The following is a 26,177-nucleotide window of genomic DNA, read 5'->3' as shown; positions in this document are numbered from 1 at the left end:
AAATTAACTATCAAAACAAACATGTTGGTGTGTCTATATGGTAACACCCCTAACACTTATTAGCCCTGAAGGTCACGGGTTCAATCCACCTTTTCCACTTTGTTCTCCTGTGTTACATTATTGTCAAGCTAATGTTTCTAATCTTGATCCTTACGCAACAAGTAGTTCAAGATGATCACTAGGTAACATTCTAGAGTAAAAGCCAAAAAGATGACCATGAGCCTTGAGTAGAGACAAATGCATATTCTGGATGTCTGCTTTCATAACGCGTCTTATGTTTGCGTCAACAGACATTCCTGTGGGCAAGTTTGATGTGGTGGTCACAGACCGCACCTGTCCGCCATTGGTTCTGAAGAGTGTGACATCACAGGAAGTACCCATGGTGTCGCCCGAGTGGCTAATCCACAGTCTGATCTGTGGGGAGCGCCTGGGTTACCATAGCAACCCCCAATATCATCATGACTACACATCCCCACCTTCATCCTAATCCAAGCCTCCCTTCACACACAAAGGTTTATTGTAGGTAGAAGATGCTCTTATCCTCAGATCTGGGATCAGTTTCCCAACTCACAATCATAATGAGGGGTGATATCTGACCCTGTGTCAGTGTTTAGGAGCAACTTGTACCTACATACACACCGTCAACCACATTAAATGTATTGTCAGTTCTATTGCATGCTACTGTATATAGTTTTAACCTGTCTGTTTTTATGGAATAATAAACTGACTTTCATTTTAATGGTTTATTTGTCTGTTTCTTCATGAAAAGGCACACACATTAATGATACAGTATTTACAATTTATACAATAGGGTAAGTAACAGAGCTTGTATCTGATTGAAACAGCCTGTTCTCAAATCGGTTTGTGCTGTAAAGCCAACTCATACAGAGCAAACCGATCTGGGACCAGGCTAGAGGAACCATACAGAATAATCATTGAAAAGAAGAGGTTTCAGGACACAATGGGGTTATGCAACAACATACTGATTTTCATATCCTTCCATCCGACTTGAAGATAAATGGTCTGGAACGCTTGTTACTCAAGACCTCATCTGGAAATCATCCTCCACTTTCTCTCCCAATCAGAAACTGCAAATGAAGGCAAAATACAGGTATCAGTGTTGAGGGGTGTGTAGGGTTAAGTTCCCTCTAGACGCTGATCTTGGGTCAGTTTAGCATTTTCCCCACCAGAGCCGAGCAGCCCTATACGCTCACTCCGCAAGTTGCGTAGGGCCCCGCCTCCCCTCGTCAAAGCGGGTGTCAATGTTTACAACTTCGATGAGAGGATGAAGTGGAACTATCCTTCTGGTCACGAAAGGAGAAAACACCATGAGAGTGAATTGCGGGATCAGCTAAACTTGTTTGATGTCCGCAAATAACAGTAACGTTAAGTTGATGTACTAGCTTGCAGTGCATCTCCTGGTCTGTCTGTTGCTTGCCAGACACTTCCAGGAATGTGTTCTGTGACTTTGTGCTTGACAAATGTGAGTGAAATACAAAGGGCAACAGTGTTTATAAACTGCAGCTCGGAAAAGATGTGCACAAAATGAAACTCGAGATTTCCAGCAGCAACCTCAAAGCCAGTCCAGACAATATATGGGCGTGATGGCACTGCTCATAGGGACACAATTTTAAAACAAGACAATGATTATCTAGTCTCTCAGTCAAGGTTTAGTTACAACTCTAGACTAATGCAAGATGGAAAGCAATACATTGACTATTGATGTATATATTGAATTTAAAAGTTGCTGGGCATACTGGGCAATATGGATGCACATCTCTCAGTAATAATAACCAAGTATTCAGCCAAGCCATAGTGTAAATAGTATTTTCTATTTGAAAATGTATAAAAGGAAATCTGGGTAAGCCAGTTTGAATGGGCCTGATGCAGAGGATCAAATGAATAGTATTCATCTATAATTTACAGGTGCTATGCTTCAGTTTGTCAGTAGTGGAGATGCTGGATCATCAGTCAGTACAAGCACAGACTCAGTTGATCCACATCCAGCCTCAGCCAGAACTAGACCCAGTACTGCAGTCTTCAGCAAGTACTAACACAGACCCAATACAGCCGTCTTCAGCAAGTACTAACACAGACCCAATACAGCCGTCTTCAGCAAGTACTAATACAGCCGTCTTCGACAAGTACTAACACAGACCCAGTACTGCCGTCTTCGACAAGTACTAACACAGACCCAATACAGCCGTCTTCAGCAAGTACTAACACAGACCCAATACAGCCGTCTTCAGCAAGTACTAACACAGACCCAGTACTGCAGTGTTCAGCAAGTACTAACACAGACCCAATACAGCCGTCTACAGCAAGTACTAACACAGACCCAATAAAGCCGTACACAGGGTGTAGTGTAGTGTCATGTCCCAACCTGCCCAGGGTGTAGTGGAGTGTCATGTCCCTACCTGCCCAGGGTGTAGTGTAGTGTCAGGTCCCTATCTGCCCAGAGTGCAGTGTCATGTCAGGTCCCTACCTGCCCAGGGTGTAGTGTAGTGTCATGTCAGGTCCCTATCTGCCCAGGGTGTAGTGTAGTGTCATGTCAGGTCCCTGCCTGCCCAGGGTGGAGTGTCATGTCAGGTCCCTACCTGCCCAGGGTGTAGTGTAGTGTCATGTCAGGTCCCTACCTGCCCATGGTGTAGTGTCAGTGTCAGGGTGTCAGGTCCCTACTTGCCCAGGGTGTAGTGTCATGTCTGGTCCCTACCTGCCCAGGGTGTAGTGTCATGTCAGGTCCCTACCTGCCCAGGGTGTAGTGTCATGTCTGGTCCCTACCTGCCCAGGGTGTAGTGTCATGTCAGGTCCCTACCTGCCCAGGGTGTAGTGTAGTGTCATGTCAGGTCCCTACCTGCCCATGGTGTAGTGTAGTGTCATGTCAGGTCCCTATCTGCCCAGGGTGTAGTGTAATGTCAGTTCCTACCTGCCCAGGGTGTAGTGTCATGTCTGGTCCCTACCTGCCCATGGTGTAGTGTAGTGTCATGTCAGGTCCCTATCTGCCCAGGGTGTAGTGTCATGTCAGTTCCTACCTGCCCAGGGTGTAGTGTCATGTCTGGTCCCTACCTGCCCAGGGTGTAGTGTCATGTCTGGTCCCTACCTGCCCAGGGTGTAGTGTCATGTCTGGTCCCTACCTGCCCAGGGTGTAGTGTCATGTCAGTTCCTACCTGCCCAGGGTGTAGTGTCATGTCAGGTCCCTACCTGCCCAGGGTGTAGTGTAGTGTCATGTCAGGTCCCTATCTGCCCAGGGTGTAGTGTCATGTAAGGTCCCTACCTGCCCAGGGTGTAGTGTAGTGTCATGTCAGGTCCCTACCTGCCCAGGGTGTAGTGTCATGTCAGGTCCCTACCTGCCCAGTGTGTAGTGTCATGTCAGGTCCCTACCTTCCCAGGGTAAAGTGTCATGTCAGGTCCCTACCTGCCCAGGGTGTAGTGTAGTGTCAGGTCCCTATCTGCCCAGGGTGTAGTGTAGTGTCATGTCCCTATCTGCCCAGGGTGTAGTGTCATGTCAGGTCCCTATCTGCCCAGGGTGTAGTGTCATGTCAGGTCCCTACCTGCCCAGGGTGCCTCCTGACTGGGTGTAGTACTTGTTGTAGTCCAGCCTGAGCAGCAGCTGAGCCAGGTCAGAGTTGATCTGGTGGTTTCTGACACCTGACAGGATCTTGAAGAGCAGGAAGGACTGACGACTGAAACCCTGAAATTACAGATGAAGTACTTCATTGTTTACATTGGCCATTTAGCACCAAAGATTACAAGCAATTACTATAATATAGTAATATAGACGTGACAATGGGTGAAAGGTTATTGTTAGCAGTTCTAGCAGACTTACCTTGACCAAGATGTCCAGTTGGGCTGTTCCTCTCTCATCCAGCGGAGCCACGTTCTGGCTGACCAATGAGCAGAAGTTATGACACAGCTCCAGGATCTCATTCAGACAATGGAACACCTGGGATAGGAGAGAAGACATTGGACAAAATAAAAAAATGAATGGGAAACCATAGCTAAGTGGTCATTCAAAGCTGAATCCTAATTTGATAGTGTTGTTATGCATGATTAGCACTCAACACGCAATAACACGTTCAAGGTTGTCTTCATTTCAGTCGTGTTGTGCCATTGGGTCAGGTAAGTGGTTACCTTGTCAGGAACCATATCAAAGTGACATGGCAATCTGATCATCTGCATAACGTGACTGCAATAAAGAAGTCGTTGAAGTGGCCTTAAATTACTGCCACATTGTATTCACGTCAAATGCTAATAAATTGAGACGCTAACCGGCTTGAGCAGGATGAAGGACTGTGCTAGCAGGTTGCTAAGGAAGTGGTCGTGGGCCAGCCGGATGCTCTCAAAGTCTCTGGTGGAGTTGATCTGCTGCAGCAGCTGAGAGAACTGAGACTCCAGTACGTCCACCTGAGAGACGAGGGAGGAGAGAGGAGGAGCAGCACAGCCATGTTAGAAATATGGCACCAACAACAAGGTCATTCATAGCCTGGTCATAGGAATAGATGTGTTGTCTTGCCAACTCCTATGACCACCTTTGAGCTGGCTATACAGATATGGGACCAGTTTTGAAAGAGGGCCCGAGCAGCAAAAACAAATGTGCATTGTATTTGTAGAACAAAGAAAGGAATGCTTGTTTGCATTAATATGGCCGTGGTAAACTGAGTGTGGTGCATTGAGCCTCTCAAATTTCCTCCCAAAGCTGAATATGAACAGGTAAAAAACCTATACAGTCTTGTCTTTACTACTGCTCTCTATTCTTAAAAACAGACCAGATGCACTGTACAGTACTTAGTCTTTGGATGTACAGATGACACGTGGTTGTGGTTCCGTGTGGCTCAGTTGGTAGAGTATGGCACTTGGAAAGCAAGGGTTCGATTCCCACGGGGGACAAATATGAAAACGTATGCACTCACTACTGTGACAGAGTCTGCTAAATGACACATGTCATTTCCTGGAGATATAATCACCTGTAGGTAGTACTGCAGGTTGTCCACCAGGAAAGCCATGTGGTTACGTAGCCTCCACTTGACAGCGTCTGTCTGGTTGGATTTGAGGTGTTTCCTCTGCATCTGTAGAGCCCAGCAGTGCTGCAGCTCAGACTGCACCCGACGCACACTCAGCAGGTAACGAAATATCACATTATACCTGGGAGACAGGACAGAGTCAGGGATATTATATTATACCTGGGAGACAGGACAGAGTCAGGGATATTATATTATACCTGGGAGACAGGACAGAGTCAGGGATATTATATTATACCTGGGAGACAGGACAGAGTCAGGGATATTATATTATACCTGGGAGACAGGACAGAGTCAGGGATATTATATTATACCTGGGAGACAGGACAGAGTCAGGGATATTATATTATACCTGGGAGACAGGACAGAGTCAGGGATATTATATTATACCTGGGAGACAGGACAGAGTCAGGGATATTATATTATACCTGGGAGACAGGACAGAGTCAGGGATATTATATTATACCTGGGAGACAGGACAGAGTCAGGGATATTATATTATACCTGGGAGACAGGACAGAGTCAGGGATATTACATTATACCTGGGAGACAGGACAGAGTCAGGGATATTATATTATACCTGGGGGACAGGACAGAGTCAGGGATATTACATTATACCTGGGAGACAGGACAGAGTCAGGGATATTACATTATACCTGGGAGACAGGACAGAGTCAGGGATATTACATTATACCTGGGGACAGGACAGAGTCAGGGATATTATATTATACCTGGGAGACAGGACAGAGTCAGGGATATTATATTATACCTGGGAGACAGGACAGAGTCAGGGATATTATATTATACCTGGGAGACAGGACAGAGTCAGGGATATTATATTATACCTGGGAGACAGGACAGAGTCAGGGATATTACATTATACCTGGGGGACAGGACAGAGTCAGGGATATTATATTATACCTGGGAGACAGGACAGAGTCAGGGATATTATATTATACCTGGGAGACAGGACAGAGTCAGGGATATTATTTATACCTGGGAGACAGGACAGAGTCAGGGATATTATATTATACCTGGGAGACAGGACAGAGTCAGGGATATTATATTATACCTGGGAGACAGGACAGAGTCAGGGATATTACATTATACCTGGGGGACAGGACAGAGTCAGGGATATTATATTATACCTGGGAGACAGGACAGAGTCAGGGATATTATATTATACCTGGGAGACAGGACAGAGTCAGGGATATTACATTATACCTGGGAGACAGGACAGAGTCAGGGATATTACATTATACCTGGGAGACAGGACAGAGTCAGGGATATTACATTATACCTGGGAGACAGGACAGAGTCAGGGATATTACATTATACCTGGGAGACAGGACAGAGTCAGGGATATTACATTATACCTGGGAGACAGGACAGAGTCAGGGATATTACATTATACCTGGGAGACAGGACAGAGTCAGGGATATTATATTATACCTGGGAGACAGGACAGAGTCAGGGATATTACATTATACCTGGGAGACAGGACAGAGTCAGGGATATTACATTATACCTGGGAGACAGGACAGAGTCAGGGATATTACATTATACCTGGGAGACAGGACAGAGTCAGGGATATTATATTATACCTGGGAGACAGGACAGAGTCAGGGATATTACATTATACCTGGGAGACAGGACAGAGTCAGGGATATTATATTATACCTGGGAGACAGGACAGAGTCAGGGATATTATATTATACCTGGGAGACAGGACAGAGTCAGGGATATTATATTATACCTGGGAGACAGGACAGAGTCAGGGATATTATATTATACCTGGGAGACAGGACAGAGTCAGGGATATTACATTATACCTGGGGGACAGGACAGAGTCATGGATATTACATTATACCTGGGGGACAGGACACGGTCGTGAATGTGCTATGATGATAGTGTCAGTTTCAGCAAGACTAGCTAAGTCTAAACTGAATCGGACACAACTGATCATAAGGAAAATAAAAACAAGTTATATATATATTTTTTAACCTTTATTTAACTAGGCAAGTCAGTTAAGAACAAATTCTTATTTTCAATGACGGCCTAGGAACAATGGGATGACTGCCTGTTCAGGGGCAGAACAACAGACTTGTACCTTGTCAGCTCGGGGATTTGAACTTGAAACCTTTCGGTTACTAGTCCAACGCTCTAACCCAGACATGGTCACTAGGCTGCCCTGGCTTTTTAATCCGCCCCCGAACTTGTCCAAATTATAGAAAAGAATGACGTTTCTAGATGGCGCACTCAAAACACATTGACCGTTGTTGGATGCAAGTGCGAAAAGAGCAATGATTTACGCACAGGCGGTACAAACAATTAACACGGTTATTTATAAACAGCTGCACTGACAGCATGTCTGTATGCGAGGGCGTAGTTTGTAGAGCTGGGTCAGGACAATCCATCCATATGATTTTGCGGAGTTTAACACAAGTAGATATTATTGAGCATGAGTATTTCGTTGTGTAATAATATGTTTTGAATGTTGAAAGTGATTCCATTTTTCTATAAATGTTGGTTTCTTTAACTTTGCACCTTCGATTGAAACTTATTAAAAACAGACGCAATCTTGATAAATAACAGTGCGTATGTTATTTTAATCTATTTACATTTCCTCCTCCCAGTATCTGCGAAACAGTATGTAAATGCCATATCTTGCATATTCCTTCAGACAAATTTATTAACTGATAGGGCTATTTTTCACATTTGAAAGACAGTTAATATTGGGTTGTAGTGTTCTTACTGTGCTATGAGGTTTGACCAGCTGTATATCCGGCCCAAACACTCCCTCCAAATGCTATTAGGTATACCCATCTGTCAAATTTTAGAACCCATTGTGGCCCCCGAGTCAAAAAGTTTGCCCACCTCTGCTCTAACCACTAGGCTACCCTGCCGCCCCAAATATGAACAGAGAACTTGTGAGGAATGCAATACGAAAACATGACGGTACAAACAATGGTTATATACACTCACTGACCAGTGTATTAGGTATACCCATCTAGTACTGGGTCAGATACCCCTTTGCCTCCAGTGGTTATATACACTCACTGACCAGTGTATTAGGTATACCCATCTAGTACTGGGTCAGACACCCCTTTGCCTCCAGTGGTTATATACACTCACTGACCAGTGTATTAGGTATACCCATCTAGTACTGGGTCAGATACCCCTTTGCCTCCAGTGGTTATATACACTCACTGACCAGTGTATTAGGTATACCCATCTAGTACTGGGTCAGACACCCCTTTGCCTCCAGTGGTTATATACACTCACTGACCAGTGTATTAGGTATACCCATCTAGTACTGGGTCAGACACCCCTTTGCCTCCAGTGGTTATATACACTCACTGACCAGTGTATTAGGTATACCCATCTAGTACTGGGTCAGATACCCCTTTGCCTCCAGTGGTTATATACACTCACTGACCAGTGTATTAGGTATACCCATCTAGTACTGGGTCAGACACCCCTTTGCCTCCAGTGGTTATATACACTCACTGACCAGTGTATTAGGTATACCCATCTAGTACTGGGTCAGATACCCCTTTGCCTCCAGTGGTTATATACACTCACTGACCAGTGTATTAGGTATACCCATCTAGTACTGGGTCAGATACCCCTTTGCCTCCAGTGGTTATATACACTCACTGACCAGTGTATTAGGTATACCCATCTAGTACTGGGTCAGATACCCCTTTGCCTCCAGTGGTTATATACACTCACTGACCAGTGTATTAGGTATACCCATCTAGTACTGGGTCAGATACCCCTTTGCCTCCAGTGGTTATATACACTCACTGACCAGTGTATTAGGTATACCCATCTAGTACTGGGTCAGACACCCCTTTGCCTCCAGTGGTTATATACACTCACTGACCAGTGTATTAGGTATACCCATCTAGTACTGGGTCAGACACCCCTTTGCCTCCAGTGGTTATATACACTCACTGACCAGTGTATTAGGTATACCCATCTAGTACTGGGTCAGACACCCCTTTGCCTCCAGTGGTTATATACACTCACTGACCAGTGTATTAGGTATACCCATCTAGTACTGGGTCAGATACCCCTTTGCCTCCAGTGGTTATATACACTCACTGACCAGTGTATTAGGTATACCCATCTAGTACTGGGTCAGATACCCCTTTGCCTCCAGTGGTTATATACACTCACTGACCAGTGTATTAGGTATACCCATCTAGTACTGGGTCAGACACCCCTTTGCCTCCAGTGGTTATATACACTCACTGACCAGTGTATTAGGTATACCCATCTAGTACTGGGTCAGATACCCCTTTGCCTCCAGTGGTTATATACACTCACTGACCAGTGTATTAGGTATACCCATCTAGTACTGGGTCAGATACCCCTTTGCCTCCAGTGGTTATATACACTCACTGACCAGTGTATTAGGTATACCCATCTAGTACTGGGTCAGATACCCCTTTGCCTTCAGTGGTTATATACACTCACTGACCAGTGTATTAGGTATACCCATCTAGTACTGGGTCAGATACCCCTTTGCCTCCAGTGGTTATATACACTCACTGACCAGTGTATTAGGTATACCCATCTAGTACTGGGTCAGATACCCCTTTGCCTCCAGTGGTTATATACACTCACTGACCAGTGTATTAGGTATACCCATCTAGTACTGGGTCAGATACCCCTTTGCCTCCAGTGGTTATATACACTCACTGACCAGTGTATTAGGTATACCCATCTAGTACTGGGTCAGATACCCCTTTGCCTCCAGTGGTTATATACACTCACTGACCAGTGTATTAGGTATACCCATCTAGTACTGGGTCAGACACCCCTTTGCCTCCAGTGGTTATATACACTCACTGACCAGTGTATTAGGTATACCCATCTAGTACTGGGTCAGATACCCCTTTGCCTCCAGTGGTTATATACACTCACTGACCAGTGTATTAGGTATACCCATCTAGTACTGGGTCAGACACCCCTTTGCCTCCAGTGGTTATATACACTCACTGACCAGTGTATTAGGTATACCCATCTAGTACTGGGTCAGAAACCCCTTTGCCTCCAGTGGTTATATACACTCACTGACCAGTGTATTAGGTATACCCATCTAGTACTGGGTCAGACACCCCTTTGCCTCCAGTGGTTATATACACTCACTGACCAGTGTATTAGGTATACCCATCTAGTACTGGGTCAGACACCCCTTTGCCTCCAGTGGTTATATACACTCACTGACCAGTGTATTAGGTATACCCATCTAGTACTGGGTCAGACACCCCTTTGCCTCCAGTGGTTATATACACTCACTGACCAGTGTATTAGGTATACCCATCTAGTACTGGGTCAGACACCCCTTTGCCTCCAGTGGTTATATACACTCACTGACCAGTGTATTAGGTATACCCATCTAGTACTGGGTCAGACACCCCTTTGCCTCCAGTGGTTATATACACTCACTGACCAGTGTATTAGGTATACCCATCTAGTACTGGGTCAGATACCCCTTTGCCTCCAGTGGTTATATACACTCACTGACCAGTGTATTAGGTATACCCATCTAGTACTGGGTCAGATACCCCTTTGCCTCCAGTGGTTATATACACTCACTGACCAGTGTATTAGGTATACCCATCTAGTACTGGGTCAGACACCCCTTTGCCTCCAGTGGTTATATACACTCACTGACCAGTGTATTAGGTATACCCATCTAGTACTGGGTCAGACACCCCTTTGCCTCCAGTGGTTATATACACTCACTGACCAGTGTATTAGGTATACCCATCTAGTACTGGGTCAGACACCCCTTTGCCTCCAGTGGTTATATACACTCACTGACCAGTGTATTAGGTATACCCATCTAGTACTGGGTCAGACACCCCTTTGCCTCCAGTGGTTATATACACTCACTGACCAGTGTATTAGGTATACCCATCTAGTACTGGGTCAGACACCCCTTTGCCTCCAGTGGTTATATACACTCACTGACCAGTGTATTAGGTATACCCATCTAGTACTGGGTCAGACACCCCTTTGCCTCCAGTGGTTATATACACTCACTGACCAGTGTATTAGGTATACCCATCTAGTACTGGGTCAGACACCCCTTTGCCTCCAGTGGTTATATACACTCACTGACCAGTGTATTAGGTATACCCATCTAGTACTGGGTCAGATACCCCTTTGCCTCCAGTGGTTATATACACTCACTGACCAGTGTATTAGGTATACCCATCTAGTACTGGGTCAGACACCCCTTTGCCTCCAGTGGTTATATACACTCACTGACCAGTGTATTAGGTATACCCATCTAGTACTGGGTCAGATACCCCTTTGCCTCCAGTGGTTATATACACTCACTGACCAGTGTATTAGGTATACCCATCTAGTACTGGGTCAGACACCCCTTTGCCTCCAGTGGTTATATACACTCACTGACCAGTGTATTAGGTATACCCATCTAGTACTGGGTCAGACACCCCTTTGCCTCCAGTGGTTATATACACTCACTGACCAGTGTATTAGGTATACCCATCTAGTACTGGGTCAGACACCCCTTTGCCTCCAGTGGTTATATACACTCACTGACCAGTGTATTAGGTATACCCATCTAGTACTGGGTCAGATACCCCTTTGCCTCCAGTGGTTATATACACTCACTGACCAGTGTATTAGGTATACCCATCTAGTACTGGGTCAGACACCCCTTTGCCTCCAGTGGTTATATACACTCACTGACCAGTGTATTAGGTATACCCATCTAGTACTGGGTCAGATACCCCTTTGCCTCCAGTGGTTATATACACTCACTGACCAGTGTATTAGGTATACCCATCTAGTACTGGGTCAGACACCCCTTTGCCTCCAGTGGTTATATACACTCACTGACCAGTGTATTAGGTATACCCATCTAGTACTGGGTCAGATACCCCTTTGCCTCCAGTGGTTATACACACTCACTGACCAGTGTATTAGGTATACCCATCTAGTACTGGGTCAGACACCCCTTGCCTCCAGTGGTTATATACACTCACTGACCAGTGTATTAGGTATACCCATCTAGTACTGGGTCAGACACCCCTTTGCCTCCAGTGGTTATATACACTCACTGACCAGTGTATTAGGTATACCCATCTAGTACTGGGTCAGATACCCCTTTGCCTCCAGTGGTTATACACACTCACTGACCAGTGTATTAGGTATACCCATCTAGTACTGGGTCAGACACCCCTTTGCCTCCAGTGGTTATATACACTCACTGACCAGTGTATTAGGTATACCCATCTAGTACTGGGTCAGACACCCCTTTGCCTCCAGTGGTTATATACACTCACTGACCAGTGTATTAGGTATACCCATCTAGTACTGGGTCAGACACCCCTTTGCCTCCAGTGGTTATATACACTCACTGACCAGTGTATTAGGTATACCCATCTAGTACTGGGTCAGACACCCCTTTGCCTCCAGTGGTTATATACACTCACTGACCAGTGTATTAGGTATACCCATCTAGTACTGGGTCAGACACCCCTTTGCCTCCAGTGGTTATATACACTCACTGACCAGTGTATTAGGTATACCCATCTAGTACTGGGTCAGATACCCCTTTGCCTCCAGTGGTTATATACACTCACTGACCAGTGTATTAGGTATACCCATCTAGTACTGGGTCAGACACCCCTTTGCCTCCAGTGGTTATATACACTCACTGACCAGTGTATTAGGTATACCCATCTAGTACTGGGTCAGATACCCCTTTGCCTCCAGTGGTTATATACACTCACTGACCAGTGTATTAGGTATACCCATCTAGTACTGGGTCAGACACCCCTTTGCCTCCAGTGGTTATATACACTCACTGACCAGTGTATTAGGTATACCCATCTAGTACTGGGTCAGACACCCCTTTGCCTCCAGTGGTTATATACACTCACTGACCAGTGTATTAGGTATACCCATCTAGTACTGGGTCAGACACCCCTTTGCCTCCAGTGGTTATATACACTCACTGACCAGTGTATTAGGTATACCCATCTAGTACTGGGTCAGATACCCCTTTGCCTCCAGTGGTTATATACACTCACTGACCAGTGTATTAGGTATACCCATCTAGTACTGGGTCAGACACCCCTTTGCCTCCAGTGGTTATATACACTCACTGACCAGTGTATTAGGTATACCCATCTAGTACTGGGTCAGATACCCCTTTGCCTCCAGTGGTTATATACACTCACTGACCAGTGTATTAGGTATACCCATCTAGTACTGGGTCAGACACCCCTTTGCCTCCAGTGGTTATATACACTCACTGACCAGTGTATTAGGTATACCCATCTAGTACTGGGTCAGATACCCCTTTGCCTCCAGTGGTTATACACACTCACTGACCAGTGTATTAGGTATACCCATCTAGTACTGGGTCAGACACCCCTTTGCCTCCAGTGGTTATATACACTCACTGACCAGTGTATTAGGTATACCCATCTAGTACTGGGTCAGATACCCCTTTGCCTCCAGTGGTTATATACACTCACTGACCAGTGTATTAGGTATACCCATCTAGTACTGGGTCAGATACCCCTTTGCCTCCAGTGGTTATATACACTCACTGACCAGTGTATTAGGTATACCCATCTAGTACTGGGTCAGACATCCCTTTGCCTCCAGAACAGCCCAAATTCACTTTTTTAGTTAATAACCGAATACAGACCTAAGAAACAACAACTTACAGATGCACACAATCAACGTCTACATCTCCTCCGTCCAGACCCGCATGCTCACACCTCCGTCCAGACCCGCATGCTCACACCTCAGTCCAGACCCGCATGCTCACACCTCCGTCCAGACCCGCATGCTCACACCTCCGTCCAGACCCGCATGCTCACACCTCCGTCCAGACCCGCATGCTCACACCTCCGTCCAGACCCGCATGCTCACACCTCCGTCCAGACCCGCATGCTCACACCTCCGTCCAGACCCGCATGCTCACACCTCCGTCCAGACCCGCATGCTCACACCTCCGTCCAGACCCGCATGCTCACACCTCCGTCCAGACCCGCATGCTCACACCTCCGTCCAGACCCGCATGCTCACACCTCCGTCCAGACCCGCATGCTCACACCTCCGTCCAGACCCGCATGCTCACACCTCCGTCCAGACCCGCATGCTCACACCTCCGTCCAGACCCGCATGCTCACACCTCCGTCCAGACCCGCATGCTCACACCTCCGTCCAGACCCGCATGCTCACACCTCCGTCCAGACCCGCATGCTCACACCTCCGTCCAGACCCGCATGCTCACACCTCCGTCCAGACCCGCATGCTCACACCTCCGTCCAGACCCGCATGCTCACACCTCCGTCCAGACCCGCATGCTCACACCTCCGTCCAGACCCGCATGCTCACACCTCCATCCAGACCCGCATGCTCACACCTCCATCCACAGCGCACTGTTGTTTACCACATGGCCTGAAACAGCACCGTTTTGTTTCTCTCCATAGCCCCAGCTCTTTCAATATTTAAATAATAAATCATTACGTTTTTCAAGATGAGTTATGAGCCTGAATTCTTTGGGGAATGGATTCTACAAGCCGGAAATGCTCCACAGGGATGTTGTTCCATGCTGACATGATGGCACCACACAGTTACTGCAGATTGGCTATGGTCTACCAGCATCCATCGGACTGTACCATTGACACCAGGCAGGATGGGTTCCATGCTGACATGATGGCACCACACAGTTGCTGCAGATTGGCTATGGTCTACCAGCATCCATCGGACTGTACCATTGACACCAGGCAGGATGGGTTCCATGCTGACATGATGGCACCACACAGTTGCTGCAGATTGGCTATGGTCTACCAGCATCCATCGGACTGTACCATTGCCACCAGGCAGGATGGGTTCCATGGACTTATCCTACATCTGCCATCAACATGATGCAACAGGACACGGATTCGTCGGACCAGGCAATGTTTTTCCACTCCTCAATTGTCCAGTGTTGGTGATGGCCTGCCCACTGGAGCCACTTCTTCTTGTTTGTACCTGTTAGGAGTGGAACCCAGTGTGGTCATCTGCTGCAATAGCCCATCTGTGACAAAGGTTGGCGAGTTCTGCGTTGCGAAAAGCCGTACTGCAGACCACTGTTGTACTGCGCCGTTATTTGCCTGTTTGTGGCCCAACTATTATATTGCATGATTCTTACCATTCTCCTTCAACCTCTCATCAACGAGCGGTTTTTGCTCACAGGACTGACGCTGACTGGATGGTTTTTGTTTGACACACCATTCTCTGTAAACCCTAGACACTGTTATGCGTGAAAAGCCCAGGAGGGCGGTCGTTTGTGAGATACTGGATCCGGGACGCCTGGCAGCGATGATCATACCACGTTCAGTCACTTCGGTCAGTCATTTTGCCCATTCTAACGTTCAATCGAACAGTAACTGAATGCCTCAATGCCTGTCTGCCTGCATTATATAGCAAGCCACAGACTCACTGTCTGTAGGGAGATCCATTTTGGTGAACGGGGTGGTGTACCTAATAAACTGGGAGTGTAATGTTAAAATAGTCCATTGTCTGTTTGCACAAACATTTGCTAATGGAAATCACTTCACGTTGAAGGTAGAGTCAGCAATGCACAAAGTAAAAAGCAATATTGTGTCGATTTCCACAACTACTAAGAGCATTGAAGCACGAGGCTAAACTTCTCCACTGTTACGGGTCCTGCGGCGATCACATTGGGCCCTGGTCAAAAGTAGTGCACTATATAGGGAATAAGGGACCATTTGGGAGGCAGACGTTGCCTGCTGTACAATACTCACTTCTCCAGAACGGCAGGGGTGAAGAGGATGTGCAGGGGCCACTGGACCTTGTAGGCCAAGCCCAGAGCAGCCCAGCCCGTAGGGGGCACCTCCCTGGGGGAGGACTCCTGTGGGGGAGTGGCCCCTTCCCTGGTCCCTGTGGCATCTGAGAACACAATCATACCGTTAGCCACAGGATGGCTCCACACCAGAGTATGTCAGGAGAGTTGGGCGGTTTGAAATCTCACTCATGGAACAGTCTTTGTTAACCACTCTGCCGCTCAACATCCTTCCTCCTGCTCTGCTAAAAGAATATTTTTAAAACGCTCACAGGAACAAACAAATAAAACTGCTGCTCCAAATTCACCCCATTCATGTTTTGGTTCAAAATAATTTAACAAACACCCCATATACTTTTGTGACTATGTACCATTTGTTTTTGAAGTAGGCTGTCATAAGAAGGTTCAACATAGGCTACTAAACAAGCACCTACCTAGGTGATAGGTTGTGGCCACTGTGTTAAAAACAAGTAGCTTTTTCTCTAATCCATTGATGATCAGATACGTCAGTTGTAACTGGTTCTGTTCAACTCTAATTTTACACTTGATAGTAATGTTACAAACTTAGACTATTTTTTAACAATAGCTTATATAGAAACCAAAACGTCTCTGGTGCTGCTGCATGGCCCCATTGGTTGTCTTGTCATCAATTATACAGTCTGTGACAGATTTCTTGGTCGACTCATATCAACATCTCTGCACATTAGTGGTGGGGTAGGCTAAATAAATACAACAGAACAGACCTTAATAAAAGAATGGTGATGAAGGAAGTTAAAAATGGTGGACAGAGCATGGCCTGAGGACGTGGCTGAACATTACCGGAGCGCAATTGGGATTCTCTCCAACGATCCTACATTTTTTAAAATGTTTTTTTTATTTTTTTTATTCAGCCAAATAACACACACTCCATTCTTCTCTCCACATCCTCTGATCCACTCCATCACATTGTTCACAAGATGGCACACACTGGGTAGAAGACATAGAAGAATTACCATCCCAAATAGCACCCTATTCCCTATGAAGTGCACTACTTTGACCAGAACTTTGTGAAGAATAGTGCACTATTATTACATTTACATTTAAGTCATTTAGCAGACGCTCTAATCCAGAGCGACTTACAACTTGGTGCATTCACCTTATGACATCCAGTGGAACAGTCACTTTACAATAGTGCATCTAAATCTTAAAGGGGGGGGGGGGTGAGAAGGATTACTTATGTGGATTAGGGTGCCAAGTTCAACAGCCTTCTTTTCTCGTCTGCTTTTAAAAAGATACCAGGTGACTTCCCAGTACACATCCATCAGATTGCCTTCTCTCATCTGGTGTTCCCAGGTTATAGCAGGAGAGATGAGGGAGAGATGACCAAGACAGGCATGCATAGACTGTCTTACAGTTAGCCACCAGATGGCAGAAACTGGTTACAAGAAAATATACTGGAGCACACAGCCGCTGGTCCCAATGTTTCTTACCCCTTGGCCCTGAACTTTCCATGTTTACAGATCTGATTGGTATAGAAATGTATAAGAAGTGTCATGGTGGACCTTCTGCCATATTACAGATCTGCAAACATGGAAGAGTAAGTTAGGGCCATGGGTTAGTAGGGAGCAGACCTGTGTTCAAATGCTATTTAGGGTATTTCAATCAATTTCAAAAGACATTTCAAAGTAAATATTTTCTTTGAAAATACAACTAGCTGAATATTGGAATGTATTTGGAAATACACTTAATGTATTGGCATGTATTACAAAATACACTGAAAATAAGTATTTTAAAAACAAATACTCAAATAAACATGTACTGAGCCCAGGTCTAGTAGGGAGTGAAAAGAGAACTCTAAGCAGCTCTAGTTAAACATAGAGTTAGATCTCCTAGACTCCTAGTAGAGGGTTTCTGCTCCAATGAAAAGCCACTCTGAGGAACAAACCTTTGCTCTCCTTCCCCTGGTAGTCGATGGTGAGGTGCAGGAGAGGCAGGAGGTTGTCATCGTCCAACAACACCTTGTGGGCAGCCTGCTGAAAGGCCACATTTACGTCTGTGGAAGAAGGGGTGGAGAAAACAGACACTGTTACATCCAAAGAATGACTGCAATACACATGAACCTGTTCATATTCTTCTGTACGGCATCCTTCCTTCCTTCCTTCCTTCCTTCCTTCCTTCCTTCCTTCCTTCCTTCCTTCCTTCCTTCCTTCCTTCCTTCCTTCCTTCCTTCCTTCCTTCCTTCCTTCCTTCCTTCCTTCCTTCCTTCCTTCCTTCCTTCCTTGGAATAACAACAATCAGAAATGACTGGGTTGGTGAAAGATATTTACTGGAACCCCTACTTTGACCTCGCCACAGTGTTAGATCAGTGATCACTTCAAGAAAGGGAAGACGTTAGGATCCAGTTTAAACTGCATTTTTAAGTATTCCAACAGGACCATGGTTTGTGATTGAATAAAGGGGGAATTTTCCATAAAATGATGTAGGCCCTTAGGAGGTAGAATGCGCTATCAAGTTTAGATGTCTGTTAGAGTATACTTATCCTGGATCTGTAAACATACCGTGTTCAGTGACAGCCGTGGGCGGGGTCTTGAGCATGTGCTGAGCGTGGTCAATGAACACCTGGTACAGCTCGCCACGGCCCAACAGGTAAAAGTCCTTTATGATCTACAGGGAAAGAGAAACGGGCGTGTTTGAGGGGTCAGCTTTAACAAGGCGAGGCACAGAATCACTCATCTTGATCACATAAGGAGTAGTTATTTGAGATGCAAGGGGATTTGTAGATAAGTGATTCTCAGCAGTCCGACAGCAATGTAGTCGAGCTCAAACATGACCACTAACAATCTGAAATCAACTGTAAACTGTCACAGCTAGATAGTCCAAATACAAACCTTCAGTTGCCCCAGGAGATCAGATTCCTCCACCATTAATGTCCACAGGTGCTGCAAATAGAAGGATACATTCATTCACCATCTGTTGATTGGATTCACATGCCGACGACTAATGTATGGAGTTATTGAGATGAATATGGCCCTAATATCAACTGAATAGAACAGGACCTTTTTGTCCAGCTGATAGTGGGAAGCTGCAGCAGACTTTACAAAACACATATCTGACATTTCCTCAGATATGTTGAAGTGCGAAGCCCACCTCTGCCACGGTGCTGCGGATGCCGTCTATGAGGTTCTCAAAGTCCACTAGGCTGAAGAGGGGCTGCTGTTTGAGACGGTGCAGCTCTGTTGCAAACAGGTCCTCCTGGTGCTTCAGTATAGAGCCTGGACACAAACACACACAGAGGGAGGAAAACATGATGCATCAAATCTTCCAAAATCTTCCATTCCAAGTTGAACGTGGATCTCCTGAAGTGATATTGTCTCAATATGTTACATTGAAGTAGTGCTCGGCGAGATAGTTTGGGGATTTTTTTGTTGTTGAAGTTTTTAGAGAAGCGTAGCAACCAAAGTAAACCAAATAGATGCCAAAATCAGCAATAATACTAATGGTGCTGACCTGAGTGAGGGTGAAAAGACAGAAAACGCCCCCTTTCTCCTCCCTCTACTGTTTCCCTACTGTAGCTAAATCATGAACAAGTCAACGTGAAACGTAGCTACAGCTAATAACAAAGGTACATGTGTGGACCATGTTCTCACCAGCTCTGGACGGGCTGTGGTTGTGGTTCTCAAACATCTGGACGGACTCCCCCACGAAGAGGATCTTCTCAGCCACGCGGATGGGGACGTAGGAGGGCAGCATCTCAGCCCGCAGAGAGAACTGCTGCAGGGACGGAGCCAGCATGTTCTCTTCCTCTATCAGCCTCTACAACGGAATACAGACAACAGCATCGTTCATTAGGGAACACAATGGAAAACATTTTCAAACAGAAAACCAAAATGTCTGGGTACTCACTCCCTGTTTCAGTTAGTTTTTCTCTGCTTTGTGCCTTATGAAAATGACCCAAATCAGCTGCCTGAAACTGACTGGAAGTACATACAGACTTTTAGATCTTATCCATCCTACAATCTTTACTCTAACAGTAGTGGTGCAAGCTTTACACTAACAGTAGTGGTGCAAGCTTTACTCTAACAGTAGTGGTGCAATCTTTACTCTAACAGTAGTGGTGCAAGCTTTACTCTAACAGTAGTGGTGCAAGCTTTACTCTAACAGTAGTGGTGCAATCTTTACTCTAACAGTAGTGGTGCAATCTTTACTCTAACAGTAGTGGTGCAAGCTTTACTCTAACAGTAGTTTACTCTAACAGTAGTGGTGCAATCTTTACTCTAACAGTAGTGGTGCAATCTTTACTCTAACAGTAGTGGTGCAAGCTTTACTCTAACAGTAGTGGTGCAATCTTTACTCTAACAGTAGTGGTGCAATCTTTACTCTAACAGTAGTGGTGCAATCTTTACTCTAACAGTAGTGGTGCAATCTTTACACTAACAGTAGTGGTGCAATCTTTACTCTAACAGTAGTGGTGCAATCTTTACTCTAACAGTAGTGGTGCAATCTTTACTCTAACAGTAGTGGTGCAATCTTTACTCTAACAGTAGTGGTGCAATCTTTACTCTAACAGTAGTGGTGCAAGCTTTACTCTAACAGTAGTGGTGCAAGCTTTACACTAACAGTAGTGGTGCAATCTTTACACTAACAGTAGTGGTGCAATCTTTACTCTAACAGTAGTGGTGCAATCTTTACTCTAACAGTAGTGGTGCAATCTTTACACTAACAGTAGTGGTGCAATCTTTACTCTAAAAGTAGTGGTGCAATCTTTACTCTAACAGTAGTGGTGCAAGCTTTACACTAACAGTAGTGGTGCAATCTTTACTCTAACAGTAGTGGTGCAAGCTTTACACTAACAGTAGTGGTGCAATCTTTACTCTAACAGTAGTGGTGCAATCTTTACTCTAACAGTAGTGGTGCAAGCTTTACACTAACAGTAGTGGTGCAATCTTTACTCTAACAGTAGTGGTGCAATCTTTACTCTAACAGTAGTGGTGCAATCTTTACTCTAACAGTAGTGGTGCAATCTTTACTCTAACAGTAGTGGTGCAATCTTTACTCTAAAAGTAGTGGTGCAATCTTTACTCTAACAGTAGTGGTGCAAGCTTTACACTAACAGTAGTGGTGCAATCTTTACTGTAACAGTAGTGGTGCAATCTTTACTCTAACAGTAGTAGTGCAATCTTTACTCTAACAGTAGTGGTGCAATCTTTACTCTAACAGTAGTGGTGCAATCTTTACTCTAACAGTAGTGGTGCAATCTTTACTCTAACAGTAGTGGTGCAATCTTTACTCTAACAGTAGTGGTGCAATCTTTACTCTAACAGTAGTGGTGCAATCTTTACTCTAACAGTAGTGGTGCAATCTTTACTCTAACAGTAGTGGTGCAATCTTTACTCTAACAGTAGTGGTGCAATCTTTACTCTAACAGTAGTGGTGCAATCTTTACTCTAACAGTAGTGGTGCTAACAGTAGTGGTGCAAGCTTTACACTAACAGTAGTGGTGCAATCTTTACTCTAACAGTAGTGGTGCAATCTTTACTCTAACAGTAGTGGTGCAATCTTTACTCTAACAGTAGTGGTGCAATCTTTACTCTAACAGTAGTGGTGCAATCTTTACTCTAACAGTAGTGGTGCAATCTTTACTCTAACAGTAGTGGTGCAATCTTTACTCTAACAGTAGTGGTGCAAGCTTTACTCTAACAGTAGTGGTGCAATCTTTACTCTAACAGTAGTGGTGCAATCTTTACTCTAACAGTAGTGGTGCAATCTTTACTCTAACAGTAGTGGTGCAATCTTTACTCTAACAGTAGTGGTGCAATCTTTACAACTAACAGTAGTGGTGCAAGCTTTACTCTAACAGTAGTGGTGCAATCTTTACTCTAACAGTAGTGGTGCAATCTTTACACTAACAGTAGTGGTGCAATCTTTACTCTAACAGTAGTGGTGCAAGCTTTACACTAACAGTAGTGGTGCAAGCTTTACTCTAACAGTAGTGGTGCAAGCTTTACACTAACAGTAGTGGTGCAAGCTTTACACTAACAGTAGTGGTGCAATCTTTACTCTAACAGTAGTGGTGCAAGCTTTACACTAACAGTAGTGGTGCAAGCTTTACACTAACAGTAGTGGTGCAAGCTTTACACTAACAGTAGTGGTGCAAGCTTTACACTAACAGTAGTGGTGCAATCTTTACTCTAACAGTAGTGGTGCAAGCTTTACACTAACAGTAGTGGTGCAATCTTTACACTAACAGTAGTGGTGCAAGCTTTACACTAACAGTAGTGGTGCAATCTTTACACTAACAGTAGTGGTGCAAGCTTTACACTAACAGTAGTGGTGCAAGCTTTACACTAACAGTAGTGGTGCAAGCTTTACACTAACAGTAGTGGTGCAATCTTTACACTAACAGTAGTGGTGCAAGCTTTACACTAACAGTAGTGGTGCAAGCTTTACACTAACAGTAGTGGTGCAAGCTTTACACTAACAGTAGTGGTGCAATCTTTACTCTAACAGTAGTGGTACAAGCTTTACACTAACAGTAGTGGTGCAATCTTTACACTAACGCAAGCACTTCAAATCCAAGTGGACAGATAAAGTGCCAAGGTATGAAGTAGGATGATATTACCCATAGACACTGATCTTAGGTCAGTTTTGCCTCTCCACTCGATATTTAAGTTTAGGATTTTGGGGAAGATATAAACTGAACCTGAAGCTGTGCCTAAGGGCAACTTCTACCCGCCATCTCACTAGATTCTGTAGTTCTCTCAGCTGGAAACATGGATGCAATTGACAATAGATGCTGATCTAGAATCAGTTTTTCCTCTTACCTTAGATCAGCCAGTTAAGATTTGAGGAAGATATAAGCTGATCCTGAATCTTAGCATAAGGGCTCTCACCAGGTCCTGTAGTTCTTTCAGCTGTTTACCGCTGAGGCCTCCAATCCCCAGGTCCTCCTCGTCCTCCTCCTGGTTGGCGGCGGCCCCTCCAGCACTGGGCCCCTGCTTCACATAGAACTCCTCACTCTGGTCCAGCAGCAGACCGTGCAGCATCCACGCCGCCAGCTGCTTGTACATCACCCCGTGGCACACCGCCAGGATCCTGAGTAGACAGACAGAAGAGAGATCCTTTATGTTGTGTTGCCCTAAGAAATACCAGCCAGGTATCAGTATAGATTCAAGTGTTTATGTGTAGGAGGGGATGACATGTGTCATGGGAATAATTTATCCAGGGGAGAAATAACATATTTTTTTTTAAATACACACCCTGGGATCTTAACCCCTTCAGGTGTGGCCTGGAAATATGGCTTGCATATTTCACTCTGCAGCACCAGTTTCAGGATGACACCATACATGCAGCATAGATCCAAGTAATAGCATAAACAATGCATAAAGCTTCTATAAGAGGTTAACTTCACATTTGATTGAAAAAGTTGTGGCCGTAACTTACTTCTCCAGGGCCATGCGAACAGGGGGCAGACCTCCACAGCTGTGCTTGTACACCGTCTCCAGGATCTGACAGCCGTGGATCTAATTAGGACAGACAGGATATGACCTCATTTCCATATTCCACACTAATTGATTCAACTGTGCCTACCCATGATGCACTCTGCACTGAGCGCTGTGACAACTTTGTGCCCCTGTACCACAGCAGCCACCATGAAGAACTTTAAATTGGGAGAAAGATGGTATTGTTACAGAAAATTTCTAAACTAAGTCACATTAGAAATGTGTTGACCTTTGAGAACACAAATAGTGAGAGCACTATGGGTGTATGAAAAGTGCTTTATGAGTGTCTTAAATCATTTCCTCCAAAGTAATTGTGTTTGTGTGATTTCTCAGTCATATCAGAAGGAGAGTGAATACTTACATTTACATTTAAGTCATTTAGCAGACGCTCTTATCTTGTGTCTCCACTGTAATGCCCTCACCTTCTGGGACTATTGTCTTGTCTCCATTGTAATGCCCTCACCTTCTGGGACTGTACTGTCTCCACTGTAATGCCCTTACATTATAATGCCTGTCACCTTCTGGGACTATTGTCTTGTCTCCATTGTAATGCCCTCACCTTCTGGGACTGTATTGTCTCATCTTCTGGGACTGTATTGTCTCCACTGTAATGCCCTTATCTTCTGGGACTGTATTGTCTCGTAATGCCCTTATCTTCTGGGACTGTATTGTCTTGTCTCCACTGTAATGCCACTGTAATGCCCTCCATCTTCTGGGACTGTATTGTCTCATCTCCACTGTAATGCCCTCACCTTCTGGGACTGTATTGTAATGCCTTTACCTTCTGTCTCCACTGTAATGCCCTCATCTTCTGGGACTGTATTGTCTTGTCTCCACTGTAATGCCCTCACCTTCTGGGACTGTATTGTCTCATCTCCACTGTAATGCCCTTACCTTCTGGGACTGTATTGTCTCGTCTCCACTGTAATGCCCTTACCTTCTGGGACTGTATTGTCTTGTCTCCACTGTAATGCCCTCACCTTCTGGGACTGTATTGTCTCCATTGTCCCTCCACTGTAATGCCCTTACCTTCTGGGACTTGTCTCCATTGTAATGCCCTTACCTTCTGGGACTTTATTGTCTCCATTGTAATGCCCTCATTCTGGGACTGTATTGTCTTCTGGGACTCCATTGTAATGCCCTTACCTTCTGGGATTGTCTTGTCTCCACTGTAATCCACCTGTAATGCCCATTGTACCTTCTGGGACTGTATTGTCTCCATTGTAATGCCCTTACCTTCTGGGACTATTGTCTTGTCTCCACTGTAATGCCCTTATCTTCTGGGACTATTGTCTGTATTGTCCCTTACCTTCTGGGACTATTGTCTCCATTGTAATGCCCTTACCTTCTGGGACTTTATTGTCTCCATTGTAATGCCCTTACCTTCTGGGACTATTGTCTTGTCTCCATTGTAATGCCCTCACCTTCTGGGACTATTGTCTCCATTGTAATGCCCTTACCTTCTGGGACTTTATTGTCTCCATTGTAATGCCCTCACCTTCTGGGACTTTATTGTCTCCACTGTAATGCCCTCACCTTCTGGGACTTTATTGTCTCCATTGTAATGCCCTCACCTCTCCACTGTAATGCCCTCACCTTCTGGGACTTTATTGTCTCCATTGTAATGCCCTCACCTTCTGGGACTTTATTGTCTCCATTGTAATGCCCTTACCTTCTGGGACTTTATTGTCTCCATTGTAATGCCCTCACCTTCTGGGACTTTATTGTCTCCATTGTAATGCCCTTACCTTCTGGGACTATTGTCTTGTCTCCACTGTAATGCCCTCACCTTCTCTATTGTCTCCATTGTAATGCCCTTACCTTCTGTCTCCATTGTAATGCCCTTACCTTCTGGGACTATTGTCTTGTCTCCACTCTCCATTGTAATGCCCTTACCTTCTGGGACTTTATTGTCTCCATTGTAATGCCCTTACCTTCTGGGACTATCTTGTCTCCATTGTAATGCCCTCACCTTCTGGGACTATTGTCTTGTCTCCACTGTAATGCCCTTACCTTCTGGGACTATTGTCTCGTCTCCACTGTAATGCCCTTACCTTCTGGGACTATTGTCTCCATTGTAATGCCCTTACCTTCTGGGACTGTATTGTCTCCATTGTAATGCCCTTACCTTCTGGGACTGTATTGTCTCCATTGTAATGCCCTTACCTTCTGGGACTGTATTGTCTCCATTGTAATGCCCTTACCTTCTGGGACTTTTGTCTCCATTGTAATGTCTCCACCACCACCATAACAGAGGGAAACAGCAACTGAAACTGGAGAAGAACAACATGATTACATAAAATGACTAGGGTATATTGTTAAATTAATTCATGAAATATTGAAAGATACTGTGGATCTTGTGACTGTAGGTGTGAAAGTTCACATTTAAAGATGGAATCCGCATTAGGGGAAACAGCACCACTGTCTGAATTGGATGCTGTGGATGAAAATCCAGCACTTGGAGAAAGAGGAAATTAGGAATATATGTATAATTAGTAAACTACATGTACGAGCGAAAGTAGCAGTAGAAGTATTTTTGTCCGTTAGTTTACTCCAATCAGGGGAGGGGTGGAAGGGTGGCAGCACCACTGTACACCCCCAGCACTTTGTTATTGGTTTTGTCCGTTAGTTTACTCCAATCAGGGGAGGGGTGGAAGGGTGGCAGCACCACTGTACACCCCCAGCACTTTGTTATTGTTTTTGTCCGTTAGTTTACTCCAATCAGGGGAGGGATGGAAGGGTGGCAGCACCACTGTACACCCCCAGCACTTTGTTATTGGTTTTGTCCGTTAGTTTACTCCAATCAGGGGAGGGGTGGAAGGG

The 26,177-nt window shown here is 45.1% G+C and overlaps 2 protein-coding genes across 2 annotated transcripts in view; one reads left to right on the top strand and one right to left on the bottom strand.

Annotated features, from left to right (window-relative positions):
• LOC124035524 (TP53-binding protein 1-like) overlaps window positions 1-739 on the top strand; it is a 32,742-nt gene extending 32,003 nt beyond the window's left edge. The window contains 1 exon segment of the mRNA XM_046348983.1: window positions 291-739. Coding sequence (XP_046204939.1) covers window positions 291-487 — 197 coding nt within the window. The 3' untranslated portion in view covers window positions 488-739.
• On the bottom strand, window positions 729-25,274 carry tubgcp4 (tubulin, gamma complex associated protein 4). The gene is made up of 14 exons (XM_046348862.1): window positions 25,251-25,274; window positions 23,296-23,375; window positions 22,746-22,947; window positions 19,503-19,668; window positions 19,003-19,127; window positions 18,744-18,794; window positions 18,414-18,519; window positions 17,801-17,908; window positions 15,839-15,983; window positions 4,965-5,142; window positions 4,270-4,404; window positions 3,827-3,943; window positions 3,552-3,691; window positions 729-1,088 (listed from the first exon to the last, which is right to left on the bottom strand). Exons 1-14 carry the CDS (start codon window positions 25,272-25,274, stop codon window positions 1,082-1,084), a joined length of 1,584 nt encoding a protein of 527 aa, XP_046204818.1. The 3' UTR covers window positions 729-1,081.
• Between the last annotated feature and the right edge of the window lie 903 nt (window positions 25,275-26,177).

Source organism: Oncorhynchus gorbuscha, linkage group LG05 (assembly GCF_021184085.1).
Source record: "Oncorhynchus gorbuscha isolate QuinsamMale2020 ecotype Even-year linkage group LG05, OgorEven_v1.0, whole genome shotgun sequence".
NCBI lineage: Eukaryota > Metazoa > Chordata > Actinopteri > Salmoniformes > Salmonidae > Oncorhynchus > Oncorhynchus gorbuscha.
The sequence above is the reverse complement of the archived record's forward strand: the minus strand, read 5'-3'. Positions and strand labels throughout refer to the sequence as shown.